This window comes from Bufo gargarizans, chromosome 2 (genome assembly GCF_014858855.1).
Source record: "Bufo gargarizans isolate SCDJY-AF-19 chromosome 2, ASM1485885v1, whole genome shotgun sequence".
In the NCBI taxonomy this organism is placed as follows: Eukaryota; Metazoa; Chordata; class Amphibia; order Anura; family Bufonidae; genus Bufo; species Bufo gargarizans.
In genome coordinates, this window is record NC_058081.1 from 546,373,620 (window position 1) to 546,393,338 (window position 19,719).

At 45.9% G+C, this 19,719-nt stretch overlaps 1 protein-coding gene across 2 annotated transcripts in view; it reads right to left on the reverse strand.

The window, feature by feature from the left end:
- LOC122926658 (sulfotransferase 2B1-like) overlaps positions 1-19,719 on the reverse strand; it is a 69,005-nt gene that overhangs the window by 40,400 nt on the left and 8,886 nt on the right. For both annotated transcript variants that reach the window (XM_044278101.1, XM_044278099.1), the window contains exons 3-4: positions 5,392-5,603; positions 4,403-4,529 (exon numbers count right to left, since the gene is read on the reverse strand). In XM_044278101.1, coding sequence (XP_044134036.1) covers positions 4,403-4,529; positions 5,392-5,603 — 339 coding nt within the window. The remainder of the gene's footprint in view (positions 1-4,402; positions 4,530-5,391; positions 5,604-19,719) is intronic.

A 19,719-nucleotide genomic window follows, 5' to 3' on the forward strand; every position in this document is an offset into this window, starting at 1 on the left:
TCAATAAAGGGTTATTTTCATTTCAACATTTATGTGCATCAATCTCAAGAACAGTGCCCCATCTCACGACCTCTGTGAATGGAGAGGTGGACGATTATATGCTTCTCTCCATTTACTATGGGAGTTCTAAAAAAAGTAGAGTAAGGCCCCTTTCACATGGGCGAGAATTCCGTGCGGGTGCAATGCGTGACCTGAAAGCATTGCACCCGCACTGAATCCGGACCCATTCACTTCAATGGGGCTATGTACATGAGCAGTGATTTTCACGCTTCACTTGTGCGTTGCGTGAAAATCGCAGCAAGCTTTATATTGTGCATTTTTCACGCAATGCTGGCCCCATAGAAGTGAATAGGAGACAATCGGGATGGGGACCCGATCTTTATTATTTTACCTTATAACATGGTTATAAGGGAAAATAATAGCATTCTTAATACAGAATGCTTAGTAAAATAGTGATGGAGGGGTTAAAAAATAAAAAACAATTAATAAACGCACCTTAATCCACTTGAACGCTCAGCCTGGCATGTCTTCTTTCTTTTTTGATGAAAAGGACCTGTGGTGACATTACTGTGCTCATCACATGGTCCATCGTCATGGTGATGGACCATGTGATGAACCATGTGATGAGCGCAGTGACGTCACCACAGGACCTTTAACCAAGTCCTGTAGAAAGAAGAGGAGATCCGCTACGCGACCAAATGGATGGGGTGAGTTAAATTTGTTTATTATTTTTAACCCCTCAATGGACATTTTACTAAGCATTCTGTATTAAGAATGCTATTATTTTCCCTTATAACCATGTTATAAGGGAAAATAATAAAGATCGGGTCCCCATCCCGATCGTCTCCTATTCACTTCTATGGGGCCAGCATTGCGTGAAAAACGCACAATATAGAGCTTGCTGCGATTTTCACGCAACACACAAGTGATGCGTGAAAATCACTGCTCATGTGAACAGCCCCCTTTGAAGTGAATGGGTCCAGATTCAGTGTGGGTGCAATGCGTTCACCTCACACATTGCACCCGTGCAGAATTCTCACCCGTGTGAAAGGGGCCTAAGAGAGCCCAGCTATTTTCAAAACTGCACGCCACCTCTCCCTCCACAGCTGCGAAACAAGGTTTCATTCTCAAGGCAGATGTGATTCCAAGAATCGGATATTTATGACTTTCCCTGCCATATATGTGAAAATGGAATAGCACCTTTAAGTCCCAAAATAGTATGTATTTTAAAGGGTTTGTGCAGGCAGTATATATTGATGACCTATCCTCAGGATAGGTCATCAATATCTGATTGGCAGGGGTCAGAAATCTGGCACCTGCGCTGATCATCTGTCAGAAGAGGAAGCGGCGCTCCATGCGACCGCTACTTCCTCCTGTTCATTATACTAGCCCATCTTCTAGGAAGTGCAGAGTAATTACAAGTACTTCACTTAAATGGAGCGAGTACTCGTCATTGCACTGCACCAATACTGCAAGGGAGACAACATGCAGTGTAATAAAGAGGAAGTAGAGCTTGCATGGAGAGTCGCCTTCTCTTCATGCAGCTGATCGGCAGGAGTGTCGGGTGTCAGACCCCCGCCGATCAGATATTGATGACCTACAAAAAATGGCGTGGTGTCACAAGGCAGGAAGTGCACAACCCCATATGCAGTTGTGCATCTATACCCAGGGGAGCAGATCCTGCACTTGTGGTCCATTGGTAATGGCGATCCCCAGCATACAGTGGAGGATGCCCTCAGCGGACCACAAGTACCACAAAAAGACATCCTACACAAGATAGAAAAATTTGTGGATGTAAATAGCTATATGAAATAAACATTAATAAGGAAGGTGCACTACTGTGGATGCAAACAAACAAGTCTGACTAAACCTTCAAACTGGTGTTAAAATTGAGAATTTAGCCAATATATCCTTATATGAAGGACATATCTGAGCCCGAGCACCGCGCCAAGGTATCTCAAGTAGCTCGCGACCTAACGCTAATGGAGTTTATATACCTCCAAACATATCTATATACAAACTTAAAAAAATGGGGTTTAGCACTTCCTGCCTTTTGACACCACGCCATTTTTTGTAGTTTTTATATAGATATGTTTGGAGGTATATAAACTATATTTAAATGTGCCTGATTTTCATCCACAGGCAACATTTAGGTGCACCTGTGAGGCCTGGGCCTTATCAGTCAGTCTTGGGTAGGACACAAAGCCTCCTCCCTCCTCCCATTGCAAGCATGGCTGCATGCTGGAGGTAACTGTGAGTTTGCTGTGAGTCGGACCTTACGCTCCTGGTATTGCCCATACGGCACAGGTAGGTTAGCGTTAGGTCCCGAGCTACTTGAGATACCTTGGCGCGGTGCTCGGGATCAGATATGTCCTTCATATAAGGATATATTGGCTAAATTCTCAATTTTAACACCAGTTTGAGGGTTTAGTCAGACTTGTTTGTTTTCATCCACAGTAGTGCACCTTCCTTATTAATGTTTATTGATGACCTTTTCTGAGGACAGTTCATCAATATATACTGCCTAAAGAACCCCGTAACAGGGATTATGTAGTATTTCTACTGGACGCTAAACTTAATCATAACACAGGCAGTAAAACAAAATCCTGTGCCTACTAGAAAAATGATAACATCAAATTAAAATGATATTAAAGAAAGCAATTGAAATATACACATACGTGTATTTTTTTCCCCATAAGACACCCCCCCAAAGTCGGGGAAAATGCCCCTGCGTCTTATGGGGCGGATACTAATGAGTACCGGAGGACCAGGAAGAGGTGAAGGCTCTGTACTCACCGCTTCCTGGTCCTCGGCTGTCGGCTGTGAAGGATGCGCACAGCATGAAGGCGCTCTGTGACCTCACGCTGTGCGTACCAGTTCACAGCACAGTCGACAGCAGGAGGAAGAGGATCGCGATGTGAGTAGCGGTGGCATCCAGGAGCAGGAGAGGTAAGTGGGTTTTTTATTTTGTGATCTGAGGCTGAATTAAAGCTGCTCACACATGGCTGGGGGCTGAGTACACATGGCTGGGGACTGAATTTTTTTCGCGAATATCGCAACTTCGCGATTTCGCGAATATTTCGAATATAGTGCTATATATTCTTAAAAACGAATATTCATTTTTTTTTTTTTTTTTCACAAAATTACAGTACACATATAATTGATTGTTTCCCAAAGGTCCAAAAGCTCAGATCTTACTCACATTGCCTAGAAAGTGATTGAGGCGCGAATCTTCGTAAGGCGATTTTATTAGCGCACATGCGAATATCGGCACTTGTCCCAGAACAGAGGCAAAGGGCTTTGCATTCATACATTAGTGAATTGAGTTGCGAATCTTCGTAAGGCGATTTTATTAGCGCACATGCGAATATCTACACTTGTCCCCAGAACAGAGGCAAAGGCCTGTGCATGTGCATTCATATAGTATAGCACCATATTCGCGAATATTTCGAACTTCGTAAAATTCGATTTACGAATATTCGTATTTTTTATTTTAGTTTCCACCTTACAGATTACATTGATCTGTACTCTGTCAACTACTGTCATCACCCCCCACTGTTTCTCGATTGATTCCCAAAAGTCCAAAAGCTCAGATCTTACTCACATTGCCTAGAAAGTGATTGAGGCGCAAATCTTTGTAAGGCGATTTTATTAGCGCACAGGCGAATATCGGCACTTGTCCCAGAACAGAGGCAAAGGGCTTTGCATTCTTACATTAGTGATTGAATTGAGTTGCGAATCTTCGTAAGGCGATTTCATTAGCGCACATGCGAATTTTGCATCTCATAATATGTATTATGCGATGCGAAAATTCGAATTATCGCATATGCGAAATAATAACGAATTCGAATATTCGCGAATATTTTACGAATATTCTTTCGAATATTCGCGAATTCGAATATGGGACATGCCGCTCAACACTATTGCTGATCTGAGGTCTAATGAAAAATATTTTTTTCTTATTGTCCTCCTCTAAAACCTAGGTGCTTCTTATAGGGCGAAAAATACGGTAATTCTTCCATAAGGGCACTTTCAGACAGGATGACTCCATGGTGAATTTTAGGTCACAGAAATCCATGGGTTATTTTTTTTTTAGCGGCACAACTTCTGCAGGTTTTCTTCCTTTTTCAATCTCTGCACTGCAAAGGTTGAAAGCAGCCGGTAAAGCCTGTAGGATAAAGTGTGTTTCAAAACCACCAGCAGAAACCAGTTTATGATGGAGGTTTATTTACTAGTAAGATTTCTTAAAATCTCAACCACTTTGCTGGTACTGTGGATTTTCCGCAAGCAATCCGGCTGCAGAGAATGTGCAGCAATTACACCATGAGTCCCAGTACCCTAATGTACTGCAGAGTTACATTATAGTGCTAAACAGAATGAATATTAACCTCATGATACATACCTCTGCCCTGCAAGAAGTCCTTCATGAATTCATCAAAACTGTTAGATTTTTTAACAAGGTATGACATATTAGCAAAATGATAAAGAGACACAAGGACATCTTTTGGGCTTCGAGCTATGTAGATTATCTATGAATACAATAAAAACAGAAATGTTTTACTGATACAAGCAATATCCCACATATTTTTGGTTGCCTCAACTGCCAACTGAATAAAAAGTGATTGAAAAGTCATGCCTACCCAAAAATTGTAGCAATAAAATCTACAGATTGTCCCGCAAAACAATCTTCATAAGGCCTCATGCACACGGCCGTTGTTTTGATCCGCATCCGAGCTGCAGTTTTGGCGGCTCGGATGCGGACCTATTCAAATCAATGGGGCCGCAAAAGATGCGGACAGCTCTCCGTGGGCTGTCCGCATCTGTTGCTCCGTTCCGTGGCCCCGCTTTGCGGACAAGAATAAGCAGTTATATTAAAGGCTGTCCGTGCCGTTCCGCAAATTGTAGAACGCACACGGACGCGGATCCGCAATTTGCAGACCGCAAAACACAACGGTCGTGTGCATGTAGCCTAAATGAAAATATAAAAAAACTATGGGTGTCAGAATATGGCAATGCAAAGAAAAAATTAATGTATTAATACATAGAACTACATAAATTTGGTATTGCTGTAAAGGCACTGACCCGCAAAATAAAGGAAATGTAATTTTTACTGCAGAGTAAACGCTGTAAAAAATGAAACCTATAAAACAATGGCTTAATTGCCTTTTTTCCAGTTCCACACCATTTAGAATTTATTCCAGCTTCCCAATACAGAAACATAACATACAATGGTGTCAAACAGAACTTGTCCTGCAAAAAAAAGGCCTCATATGGCTATGCAAACAGATAAAATAAAAAGGTTATGGCTCTTGAAAGGCAGTAAAAGAAATAAAAAATGGCTGAGTAAAGAAGGGGTTAAAAGATATTATAATCCATCAATGAGGTCCTTACCTTTGCCTTTGAAGAAGATAAAGACTTTGGAAAACACTGTATTGGTAAATGAGATGCAAGAAAACGTGGGGACTGACATTCATCAACCAATTTCTCTCCAAGCCCACTGACATCAAGCCAAGGGATTCTCATGAAATTTGGGACTTCACGACACCAGGTAAAATCAGCATTTTTACAAATAAGGCTCAAGATTTCTATCATCCATGTGGTTCCTACAAAACAATATAAATAAGTTAAATTTAAGGGGTCATCCTGCTTTAAAACATTTATGGTCTATTTTTAGGATAGGCCATCAATATTAGATGGGTGGGGGTTCAGCTGTTTAAAGGGGCTGTGGCACAAACACTGCAGCCTCGTTATTGTTTACTTTGGTCCATATATTGGTTCCAAATGCCAAATGCCATACTTTTAGTAGCAGTAGTGCAGGGTAATGCAGCTTTGTCCCATTCAAGTGAATAAGACAACGCTTTAACACCCTGCACATTCCAAAGTACAAACCAATGTCTGGACCAATGTAAATAATGAAGAGACCACAGCGTCCACCCCTTCAAATCATCTGATAGTCCACGGTGCAGTGGCGTGCCCGGGGAGGTGGGGGCGGTCCACCCCGGGTGCCGGCTCTCACGGGGGTGTCAGGCCCAGAAGCAATGAGCGCTTCCATCAATACAGATTAAAGTGCTCATTGCTGGAGCGCTAATGCCCACATACTGCAGCGGGGCACGGGAGCGCATAGTTCCCTGGCTGCCCCACCACCGATCACCACCATAGGCTTCAGGCCTGACGTCATCGCACGCGCCTGTGCCAGGATGCAGCAGCACAGTGAAGTGTGCGCGCCTTCCTCTGCGAGCAAGTGCCTGGACATATTTTTTTTTATTTTTTTTATTTTATGTGTCAACTTTGGGGGATACAGGAAGACATGTGGGGGGAAAATATTATTGTGGGATACTGTGTGGGGGCAAATTATTATGGGAGGGATTACTATGTGGGGGCAATAATTATGGGAGAGATTACTATGTGGGGGGCAAATTACTATATGGGTAGTGTGGAGGAAACTACTGTGTGGGGAAAATTACTATATGAGGGTAGTAGGGGCAGTGTGGGGGAAATTACTGTATGGGGGCAGTGTGGGGGAAATTACTGTTTAGGGGCAGCGTGGGGGAAATTACTATATGGGGCAGTGTGGGGGAAATTACTATGTGGGGGGAATTACTGTATGGGGCAGTGTGGGGGAAATTACTGTGTGGGGGCAGTGTGGGGCAAATTACTAGATTGGGGCAGTGTGGGGAAAATTACTATATGGGGCAGTGTGGGGGAAATTACTATATGGGGGAGAGTGGGGGAAACTACTGTGTGGGGGAAATGTACTATATGGGGCAGTGTGGGGGAAATTACTGTGTGGGGGAACTGTGGGGTAAATTGCTATATGGGGCAGAGTGGGGGAAATTACTATATGGGGCAGTGTGGGGGAAACTACTATGTGTGGGGGAAATTACTATATGGGGCAGTGTGGGGGGAATTACTGTGTGGGGGGAATTACTGTGTGGGGGCAGTGTGGGGCAAATTACTATATGGGGCAGTGTGTGGGAAATTACTATATGGGGGCAGAGTGGGGGGGCGTTGCTTTTGGGGAGGCACTGTAGGGGCAATTCTATTATTTATGGGGACACTATACAGGGATTATTGCCTGGAGCACAATATAGGGTGTTATTATTACTGGGGGCACTCTAGGGGACATTATAGCTGCTGTGGACCCTATAGGGACATTTGGGGTAATTTATCAAACTGGTGTACAGTAGAACTGGCTGAGTTGCCCATAGCAGCCAATCAGATTCCTCCTTTCATTTTTGACAGCTGTTTTGGAAATCCAGTTCTACTTTACACCAGTTTGATAAATTACCCCAATTATGTCTACTGGGGTCACTATGTTTTCAGCAGTATAGTACCTGGGGCATTGGGGGGCACAACGGGCACAGTATTGGAGGTGGCAGCAGGATGACACTGTGGGGACACCAGGATGGGGAGGTTGATGGAAAATTGAGAAATCTAACGTGTCTGTGTTACAAACTCTGTAGAGATGAGATGCGGCTGAAAGAATTTGTCATGGCGGTCTAACGGAGGAGAAGAGGAAAGAGAAGGTCTACATGACAGGAGATGTCCCTGGATGTAAAAGGTATGTGGTCAAGTATTGGGAGGGGTGCCAGAGAAAGGACCCACCCCGGGTGCAAAACACCCTAGGCACGCCACTGCCAAGGTGTCCAGGGTTTAATCCCCACTGATTTAGTATTGATGGCCCATCTTAAGAATAGACCATCAGTTTCTAAAAGCCTGTAATCAAATGTATAAAGACCTTGTCATATGACAATGAAGCACGCTCTTGTGGTCATACATTACTGAAAATCTTGAACGTACAATCAATCCTCTAGACCCCATGCTGACGTCTGACCCATCCCAGCCTTTGAACCCTTCCCAGTGCAATATACAACAGACATGCGTTTCTCACTGTTCTCACAGATTCATCACTAATCAGCAATGACCATCTGTAATGTCCCTCAACAACCTGACTGAGGTATATGTCTCCTTCAAGGTGTGCATCTGCAACCACAGGCTGCCTGTGAAATCATCAAACTTCACACGTTAAATGGAACCTGTCACCTATAAAATGCATATTAAACCGCCAGCAGTACCTTATTTCAGTCTATAGCATGATTTAAAAAAGTCTCTGTGTCTTTTTTGTGCAATGCGACAAAAGTCTAAAAAATACTTTTATTCAACTGGCCACGCTATATAAACGATTGTCTTGAAGTCAAGGGGGCAGCGGCTTTCTCGCCTGAAGTCAAGTGCACCCTGCCCCCTTTACCTCCCCATAGAGTTTGATTGATAGGATTTCCTTCACTACTGGACGCTTGAATGTAGTCTTGTGCGTGCGCTATGAAATAAGAAAATGTTGTGCCCATTCACAAGAAACTTAGTAGGGAGGAATCGGGCAACTATAGGCCAGTAAGCCTGACATCAATAGTGGGGAAATGAATGGAAACCATACTTAATGTCACGGCTGAGGATGGGGAAAACCCTCAGCCGTGCGGTGCCAGGTGATGGTAAGGTTGCTACTTGGCCAGAACCACAGAATTAGGGAGCAGGTCACCTCCTAGCGCTTCCCTAATCTGACCCTGACTCCTAGCTGCATGAGCCGCCCTTAAAGGTAGGAGGGCCCATGCTCAGGAACCTCGGATCCCTACTGACCTTCCGTCGTTCCCTGAACTAGTAGCTGGGTAGACAGCCCGTTCCTCCTGGATACGGAAAAACAGGAGTCTAAAGTGGCCAAGCTACAAGGGGAACAGAAACAACTTATGGCAGTGACAGGCAAATGCAACCAACACAACACTCACCTGCCACAGACAACAAAACCTGGAACCCATGTGCAAGTGCTGCTGTTCAGAACACAAACAAACACAGCACACACCAGACATCACACAGGAACCCAGGACCATAAGCTGCAATAATAAGGAAACCCCACACACACCTTCATAACACCGTGTAACATAATTTTATGACCAGAAGGGTGGCCCCCACTGGCAGATGGTAATTACCCAGGAGGATGTCTCAAGCACTGCATGGCTGAAGAACCCCCTCTGACAACTGCTCTAAGCAGAGGCTTTACAGCCCAAAGTAGCCACACCCATACTCAGACACACCCAGGGTTCACACAGAAAGAAGGGAGTTAACCCTTGCTACACCAGGCAGAGTAGTGAAGCCACACAAAGGGAAAAGCACACAAACACACTCACCTGTTACCGCCGGCAACGGCATGCGTGGCAACCATGTCCTGAAGAGCAGCCACCACGTGTACACAACACCCGAGGTTGCCGCGGACAAATGCAAGTGAAGGGAGGTGTCTTAGTGCATACAAACATAACCTCGTGCACAACAAACAGACAAAGTGCATACAAAAAACTACACATTGCCAAAGACAACCGCATGCACAACTGTTGTCCGTGGCAACCGCACTTGAGGCATACAACTAAGTGCCCCCAGCTGCGGTTGACACAACACCCAGACCGCGGGCAACTGCATGCGGCTCCCAAGTGCATACATACACACACACACAACAGGTGAAACCGCATGCACTTGACAGTAAGCTGCCTAGCAACAGCTCAGGCTGCTATACTGCCAAGTACCCAAACAAGTTGCCAGCGGCAACCAGACATGAGGCAACCTACAAGCAGCCCTCACCATGTGGTTGACAATAGAACCGAACCTCAGGCAACCGCATGCGGATCAAGAGTCACGACCATGACCATGGGTCATGACACTCCCACCCCTCAAAGCCCCCCCCAACTGAAAAGGAGAAGCTGGTGGGGCCAAACAACAGGGAGGGGCAATGCCTGATAACCGCCAGTGTCTCCCTCCAGAACTGCCGCCAACAAACCTGGACCGACACAACGGTCCCAGGTCGTCAGCCACCAAAGCAGACTGGAGGAAAGAACAACTGGAGGCACTGCCCGACATGTACCCGTATCCTCCTCCAGAACTGCCGCCAACATACCTGGACCGTCACCTAGGTCCCAGGCAGCCAGCCACCAAAGCAGTCTGGAGGAGAGACACTGGACACCGCGTCCAACTCAGGAAAACGTTCCTACTCCAGGTCGCTGCCAGCAGACACTCCCAGACCAGCACCTAGCAGGTATACCAAGGAATACTGCCAGCAGACGACCAGAGCAAGGAACCCTGAGAGGGACGAGGGGTCACCAACACGGACACGGATAGCAAGGTGGCGGGGAAAAAGCCACCAACCACGCCGTTAACGGTGAACCCCATAACGCTCTCCCTCCGGAGAACGCGCATGCACCCCTTCCGCAGATGGCGGTACATGCTGCACCCTCTTTCGAAGGTGAAATGCCACGTGAGGAACCTTTCTGGTCATACTGTCATGGCTGAGGATGGGGAAAACCCTCAGCTGTGCGGTGCCAGGTGATGGTAAGGTTGCTACTTGGCCAGAACCACAGAATTAGGGAGCAGGTCACCTCCTAGCGCTTCCCTAATCTGACCCTGACTCCTAGCTGCATGAGCCACCCTTAAAGGTAGGAGGGCCCATGCTCAGGAACCTTGGATCCCTACTGACCCTCTGTCGTTTGCTGAACTAGGAGCTGGGTAGACAGCCCGTTCCTCCTGGATACGGAAAAACAGGAGTCTAAAGTGGCCAAGCTACAAGGGGAACAGAAACAATTTATGGCAGTGACAGGCAAATGCAACCAACACAACACTCACCTGCCACAGACAACAAAACCTGGAACCCATGTGCAAGTGCTGCTGTTCAGAACACAAACAAACACAGCACACACCAGACATCACACAGGAACCCAGGACCATAAGCTGCAATAATAAGGAAACCCCACACACACCTTCATAACACCGTGTAACATAATTTTATGACCAGAAGGGTGGCCCCCACTGGCAGATGGTGATTACCCAGGAGGATGTCTCCAGCACTGCATGGCTGAAGAACCCCCTCTGACAACTGCTCTAAGCAGAGCCTTTTTAGCCCAAAGTAGCCACACCCATACTCAGACACACCCAGGGTTCACACAGAAAGAAGGGAGTTAACCCTTCCTACACCAGGCAGGGTAGTGAAGCCACACAAAGGGAAAAGCACACAAACACACTCACCTGTTACCGCCGGCAACGGAATGCGTGGCAACCATGTCCTGAAGAACAGCCAGCAGGCCGAGACACTGCCACCACATGTACACAACACCCGACGTTGCCGCGGACAAATGCAAGTGAAGGGAGGTGTCTTAGTGCATACAAACATAACCTCGTGCACAGCAAACAGACAAAGTGCATACAAAAAACTACACATTGCCAAAGACAACCGCATGCACAACTGTTGTCCGCACTTGAGGCATACAACTAAGGCATACAACTAAGTGCCCCCAGCTGCGGTTAACACAACACCCAGACCGCGGGCAACTGCATGCGGCTCCCAAGTGCATACATACACACACACACAACAGGTGAAACCGCATGCACTTGACAGTAAGCTGCCTAGCAACAGCTCAGGCTGCTATACTGCCAAGTACCCAAACAAGTTGCCAGCGGCAACCACACATGAGGCAACCTACAAGCAGCCCTCACCATGTGGTTGACAATAGAACCGAACCTCAGGCAACCGCATGCGGATCAACAGTCACGACCATGACCATGGGTCGTGACACTCCCACCCCTCAAAGCCCCCCCCAACTGAAAAGGAGAAGCTGGTGGGGCCAAACAGGGAGGAGCAATGCCTGATAACCGCCAGTGTCTCCCTCCAGAACTGCCGCCAACAAACCTGGACCGACACAACGGTCCCAGGTCGTCAGCCACCAAAGCAGACTGGAGGAAAGAACAACTGGAGGCACTGCCCGACATGTACCCGTATCCTCCTCCAGAACTGCCGCCAACATACCTGGACCGTCACCTAGGTCCCAGGCAGCCAGCCACCAAAGCAGTCTGGAGCAGAGACACTGGACACCGCGTCCAACTCAGGAAAACGTTCCTACTCCAGGTCGCTGCCAGCAGACACTCCCAGACCAGCACCTAGCAGGTATACCAAGGAATACTGCCAGCAGACAACCAGAGCAAGGAACCCTGAGAGGGACGAGGGGTCACCAACATAGACACGGATAGCAAGGTGGCGGGGAAAAAGCCACCAACCGCGCCGTTAACGGTGAACCCCATAACGCTCTCCCTCCGGAGAACGCGCATGCACCCCTTCCGCAGATGGCGGTACATGCTGCACCCTCTTTCGTAGGCGAAACGCCACATGAGGAACCTTTCTGGTCATACTGTCATGGCTGAGGATGGGGAAAACCCTCAGCTGTGCGGTGCCAGGTGATGGTAAGGTTGCTACTTGGCCAGAACCACAGAATTAGGGAGCAGGTCACCTCCTAGCGCTTCCCTAATCTGACCCTGACTCCTAGCTGCATGAGCCGCCCTTAAAAGGTAGGAGGGCCCATGCTCAGGAACCTCGGATCCCTACTGACCCTCCGTCGTTCCCTGAACTAGGAGCCGGGTAGACAGCCCGTTCCTCCTGGATACGGAAAAACAGGAGTGTAAAGTGGCCAAGCTACAAGGGGAACAGAAACAACTTATGGCAGTGACAGGCAAATGCAACCAACACAACACTCACCTGCCACAGACAACAAAACCTGAAACCCATGTGCAAGTGCTGCTGTTCAGAACACAAACAAACTGTCACGGCTGAGGATGGGGGAAACCCTCAGCCGTGCGATGCCAGAAGATGTCCGGTCGCTACTCGGCCAGGGCAACAGAATTAGGGAGCAGGTCACCTCCTATTGCGTCCCTAACACTGACCCTGTCTCCTGTCCGTATGAGCCGACCCTGATGGTAGGAGGGCTCATACTCTGGAACCTAATAGTCCCGACAAGCCCTCAGGATGGCCCTGAACTAAGAAGCAGGGTAAGACGACCTGTTCCTCCTCGGCACAGAGGAACAGGAGTCTCACTGGCCAAGCAGCATGAAGATGGGGAACATAAACAGATCTATGGATATGACAGGTGAACCAAACAGTTCCGCACTAACCTGCCACAGCCTTGCTGACTGGAACCCGTGCTCAGAAATCGCTGTCCACACAAACATAAGACAAACAACACACACATAAGAACACTCAGGAACCAGGACATCCATAGCTGCACTAAAAACCAAAGACATAGGACATCAACAAAACATCAAGGTAATGGATTTATGACCGGAAGGGTGGCCCTTACTAGAAGGAAGGTTACAGGATACCAGGAGGACGACTCCAGCAACATGCCTGGAGTACCCCACCAGAGAACTGATCTGGACTGAGACTTTATAGCCCATGTAGCCACACCCCACAGTCAGAAACACCCAGTGACTCACACACACACTTGGAAGGGAGTTAACCCTTCCAGCACCAGGGAAGGGAAACACCAACTTAAAGGGAAAGTGTCCAACTCAAGAACACACTGTGGCTGTTGCCGCAGGCAACGACATGGTTGGCAACCATGCCCTGGGAGTCAGCCCGAAGGCCGGGACACTGCCACCACATGTACACCATACAATCAAACGTTGCCACGGACAGCCACAGTGAAGGAAAGATGTCAGTGCACACCACACATAAAACAAAGTGCACACAGACATACAAAAGTGCATACATACACGCACACAACTCCAAGGAAACCGCACATACTCCTGTTGTCCGCGGCAACCGCACCTGAGGCAAACAACATTATGCCTCCCGCTGCGGTTGACACAACAACCCAAACCGCGGGCAACTGTATGCGGCTCCCAAGGAGTCACGGCCATAAACATGGTTGTGACACAAACACAGCACACGCCAGACATCACACAGGAACCCAGGACCATAAGCTGCAATAATAAGGAAACCCCACACACACCTTCATAACACCGTGTAACATAATTTTATGACCAGAAGGGTGGCCCCCACTGGCAGATGGTGATTACCCAGGAGGATGTCTCCAGCACTGCATGGCTGAAGAACCCCCTCTGACAACTGCTCTAAGCAGAGGCTTTATAGCCCAAAGTAGCCACACCCATACTCAGACACACCCAGGGTTCACACAGAAAGAAGGGAGTTAACCCTTCCTACACCAGGCAGGGTAGTGAAGCCACCCTCCGTCGTTCACTGAACTAGGAGCTGGGTAGACAGCCCGTTCCTCCTGGATACGGAAAAACAGGAGTCTAAAGTGGCCAAGCTACAAGGGGAACAGAAACAACTTATGGCAGTGACAGGCAAATGCAACCAACACAACACTCACCTGCCACAGACAACAAAACCTGGGTTTCTGTGTGATGTCTGGTGTGTGCTGTGTTTGTTTGTGTTCTGAACAGCAGCACTTGCACATGGGTTTCAGGTTTTGTTGTCTGTGGCAGGTAAGTGTTGTGTTGGTTGCATTTGCCTGTCACTGCCATAAGTTGTTTCTGTTCCCCTTGTAGCTTGGCCACTTTAGACTCCTGTTTTTCCGTATCCAGGAGGCTGTCTACCCAGCTCCTAGTTCAGGGAACGACGGAGGGTCAGTAGGGATCCGAGGTTTCTGAGCATGGGCCCTCCTACCTTTAAGGGTGGCTCATGCAGCTAGGAGTCAGGGTCAGATTAGGGAAGCGCTAGGAGGTGACGTGCTCCCTAATTCTGTGGTTCTGGCCAAGTAGCAACCTTACCATCACCTGGCACCGCACGGCTGAGGGTTTTCCCCATCCTCAGCCATGACACTTAAGGAGAGGATTGTGGAACATCTAAAATCCCATGGATGGAAAGATGAAAAACAGCATGGGTTTACTTCAGGGAGATCATGTCAAACTAATCTTATTGATTTTTTTGATTGGGTGACTAAAATAATAGATGGCGGAGGTGCAGTAGACATCGCTTATCTAGACTTTGATAAGGCTTTTAATACTGTCCCACATAGAAGGCTTATCAATAAATTACAGTCTTTGGGCTTGAACTCCCATATTGTTAAGTGAATTAGGCAGTGGCTGGGGGACAGACAACAGAGGGTTGTAGTCAATGGAGTATATTCAGACTATGGTCTTGTTTCCAGTGGGGTACCTCAGGGATCTGTTCTGGGACCCATATTGTTTAATATCTTTATCAGCGAAATTGCAGAAGGCCTCGATAGTAAGGTGTGTCTTTTTGCTGATGACACAAAGATTTGTAACAGGGTTGATGTTCCTGGAGGGATACACCAAATGGAAAAGGATTTAGGAAAACTAGAGGAATGGTCAGAAATCTGGTAACTAAAATTGAATGTTGATAAGTGCAAGATAATGCACCTGGGGCGTAAAAACCCAAGAGCAGAATATAAAATCAGTGATACAGTCCTAACCTCAGTATCTGAGGAAAGGGATTTAGGTGTCATTATTTCAGAAGACTTAAAGGTAGGCAGACAATGTCATAGAGCAGCAGGAAATGCTAGCAGAATGCTTGGGTGTATAGGGAGAGGCATTACTAGTAGAAAGAGGGAGGTGCTCATGCCGCTCTACAGAGCACTAGTGAGACCTCATTTGGAGTATTGTGCTCAGTACTGGAGACCATATCTCCAGAAGGATATTGATACTTTGGAGAGAGTTCAGAGAAGAGCTACTAAACTGGTACATGGATTGCAGGATAAAACTTACGAGGAAAGATTAAAGGATCTTAACATGTATAGCTTGGAAGAAAGACGAGACAGAGGGGATATGATAGAAACTTTTAAATACATAAAGGGAATCAACAAGGTAAAAGAGGAGAGAATATTTAAAAGAAGAAAATCTGCTACAAGAGGACATAGTTTTAAATTAGAGGGGCAAAGGTTTAAAAGTAATATCAGGAAGTATTACTTTACTGAGAGAGTAGTGGATGCATGGAATAGCCTTCCTGCAGAAGTGGTAGCTGCAAATACAGTGGAGGAGTTTAAGCATGCATAGGATAGGCATAAGGCCATCCTTCATATAAGATAGGGCCAAGGGCTATTCATAGTATTCTGTATATTGGGCAGACTAGACGGGCCAAATGGTTCTTATCTGCCGACACATTCTATGTTTCTATGTCCCTGCAATACCGGCGCCCGCGCACTGTTCCATTCCGTTATGAGTTATTGTTCAAAAGCGAGAGTCCGCGCATGTGCAAGACTACATTCAAGCAACCGGCAGTAAAGGAATCAAACGCTATGGGGAGGTAAAGGGAGTGGGGTGCGCTTGACTTCAGGAGAGACAGCCGCTGCCCCGTTGACTTCAAGACTATCGTTTAAATAGCGTGGCCCGTTGAATAAAAGTATTTTTACAGACTTTTGCCACATTGCACAGAAAAGAAACAGACACCATTATAATCATACTATAGGCTGCAATAAGGTACTGCTGGTGGTTTAATATGCATTTCTAGGTGACAGGTTCCCTTTAATGAAAAACCTTTAAAAACATACCAAGAACACAGTACCATGTTTCTGGTCTACATGTTTCGAACTGACCGGTTCTCAATCATGACCTAACTAATAACTAACATACAAATACTTCCTATTTAAAACATGTCAGTGATCACATAACCCAGCTGATCGAACAAGTTAACCCCCTATTACTCCAACTTTGTATACAAAGGCGTACTGGCCATAGACCCTACAGGGAAATTCCCTGGTGGGCCAATGCCCAGTGGCTTACCCAAGCCCTCCTAATGACCGCTGTCCAGGTACATAACGATCTTATGCTCTCAGCATTAATTACTGCTAGGAGCAGCAGGTACTCATGCACCTGGCCATGTGCCCTCAACTGTATTGCCGTCCTGAGTATGGTGATAGGGCAGCATGTTATGCTGCACAGTGGTATTTGGTTTTGCTGGGGTGGTATTTTGTGCTGCACTATAGTATAGCACTACCTACTTGTGTTATATCACTGCCTTCTTGTGTTACCCTGCCTTTTCTCAATATGGCCTTGCCTACAATATGGGGCCACTTGTAGGTTTTTTTTCCAGGGCCAATTTTAAGTTCTAAGTGCCGCTCTGTCTGTATAGCTGAAATAAAAGACCGAGAAATATTAAGTATTTAAGGAAATAAGAAGTATTACAGCTTCAATAACAGTATTAGGCTACTTTCACACCTGCGGGGTAGCCCTTTCCGGCAGGCTGTTCCAGCAGAAGAACAGCCTGCCGGATCTGTGCTACTGCATGTCCACCGGCCGCAGCACGGCAAAAATGTGTGAGCATGAGCTTGTCTTCAGCGGGTGAGGGTTGAGTGGACATTTATGCGCCATACAGTATTAGAATGTATTGGCTCCGATGAGCCGAAGTTATTTCTTCGTGAAGTCTTGCAAGACTTCACGCAATAACTTCATAAATTATTTTGTACTGTAAAACAACATTTCCCAAACTCATTTGGTTCCAAAGTACCACTGGGAGTGTGACTTTTTTTATTGACGATTTTCAACAAACAAAGCAAAAAATCTATAAAACTCATTTACTGCAGTAGTAAACATGATATAACACAAGTAGATTTTTCACTCTCAATTCTATTATCCTGTTGATGATTCACTAGATAGATAGATAGATAGATAAATAGATAGATAGATAGATAGATAGATAGATAGATAGATAGATCTTTAAGAAATAAAAACTGGGCAGCATCACAGTTTAGCTAGTAAGTGTAGAGTGCCAGCGGCTGTAGGGACGATCCACCCCCAGGGTATCAATAGATAAAGAAATTTCATGGCACATTCAAGGCGTGAAATCCAAGTAGACACTTTTATTCACCAGACAGCGACGTTTCGGGCCACTTGCTGGGACCTTTCTCAAGCAGTGACAAAGTGCAATGGTGCCTTGTGCTTATTTATACAGGTTAACATAATTATTAATCCAACTGTATAATTAACCATATCAAAAACATATCAACTAAAATTTCACATCTTTTCATCAAATCACAACGTGAAAGTGCTAGTGCATGTTAAACTGAAGCTATACATATGTCAAAAACCAATGTTCACATATATATTCATAATATTATAGAGCATAATTCATAAGTGATGTCATAATTAGTATTAAAAACATGTGTGCCAATACCTAAAACAATACCACAAGGTCGGCAGGGATCCGGTCCACATAGAGCGTTTTGTATTCATCAATGCGCATGTCCAAATTCGATGTAAATTGCCCATTGCGCTTTCGGATGTACCAGTCACGCTATCGCAAGTCCGGTCACATGATCCCAAGTCCGATCACGTGACCGCATCGAAGTGACATAATGTGCTCAACCACAACAAGGTCTGTACCGCAAGCCTCCCATGGTAACAACAACTCTATTCATGGGACCAATGCACGGCACAAACACAAAAGATAAATTAGTATATGAACACAAGATCGTAATATATAATTTAAATTACTTCAAAGAAGCCTAAATATAAGATTGTATAAATATAGAATTATATATGCCATGTATACAGGGAGAATGAAAGTATGATTGACACCATAAAAAACTTTTTCATCATACTAACTATATGTATACTACAAAACAGAGGAGTATATCAAAGGGCCGATCCACCATATATTAATCGAAATCATACATTTATCACACGGATGTCGCCGTATGAAACTATATATCGGGGACCTGCTGGTAACATTGTGCATTCATTCCTGGACGCACTGTGTATTCCCAACAAGTAGTAATCCCAAATTGTACAGCTCATCATTTATTGAAGACTCCAAAATGTATACTATGACAGCATATTGGAAACCCGCAGTTGTTGTTGGGTGTCTATTCCTAGACATCCATGCAACTCCGCAAGGTCTAGTCATCATACTTAAGGGAGACGTGGACACCACATTCCTGTTGTGATTATACAATAAAACCAGGGTGATCAAATGTCCCCCAGATTGTTCTCATATATGTGGATTTTTTTCGATCGGACCCAAGATAGACCCCTAACTGCAATAAGGAAAACTTAACTGGTCCATATCCATATATATATATATATATATATATATATATACATACATATAGTACAGACCAAAAGTTTGGACACACCTTCTCATTCAAAGAAGAGTTTTCTTTATTTTCATGACTATGAAAATTGCAGATTCACACTGAAGGCATCAAAACTATGAATTAACACATGTGGAATTATGTACATAACAAAAAAGTGTTAACAACTGAAAATATGTCATATTCTAGGTTCTTCAAAGTAGCCACCTTTTGTTTTGATTACTGCTTTGCACACTCTTGGCATTCTCTTGATGAGCTTCAAGAGGTAGTCACCTGAAATGGTCTTCCAACAGTCTTGAAGGAGTTCCCAGAGATGCTTAGCACTTGTTGGCCCTTTTGCCTTCACTCTGCGGTCCAGCTCACCCCAAACCATCTTGATTGGGTTCAGGTCCGGTGACTGTGAAGGCCAGGTCATCTGGCGCAGCACCCCATCACTCTCCTTCATGGTCAAATAGCCCTTACACAGCCTGGAGGTGTGTTTGGGGTCATTGTCCTGTTGAAAAATAAATGATGGTCCAACTAAACGCAAACCGGATGGAATAGCATGCCGCTGCAAGATGCTGTGGTAGCCATGCTGGTTCAGTATGCCTTCAATTTTGAATAAATCCCCAACAGTGCCACCAGCAAAGCACCCCCACACCATCACACCTCCTCCTCCATGCTTCACGGTGGGAACCAGGCATGTAGAGTCCATCCGTTCACCTTTTCTGCGTCACACAAAGTGGTCCCATTTGAAGCCCCCCTGATGCAACCCTAGAGTAGAAACTCCCAGAAAGTGGGCCCATTTTAGAAACTACGGGATAGGGTGGAAGTATTGTTGGTACTAGTTTAGGGTACATATGATTTTTGG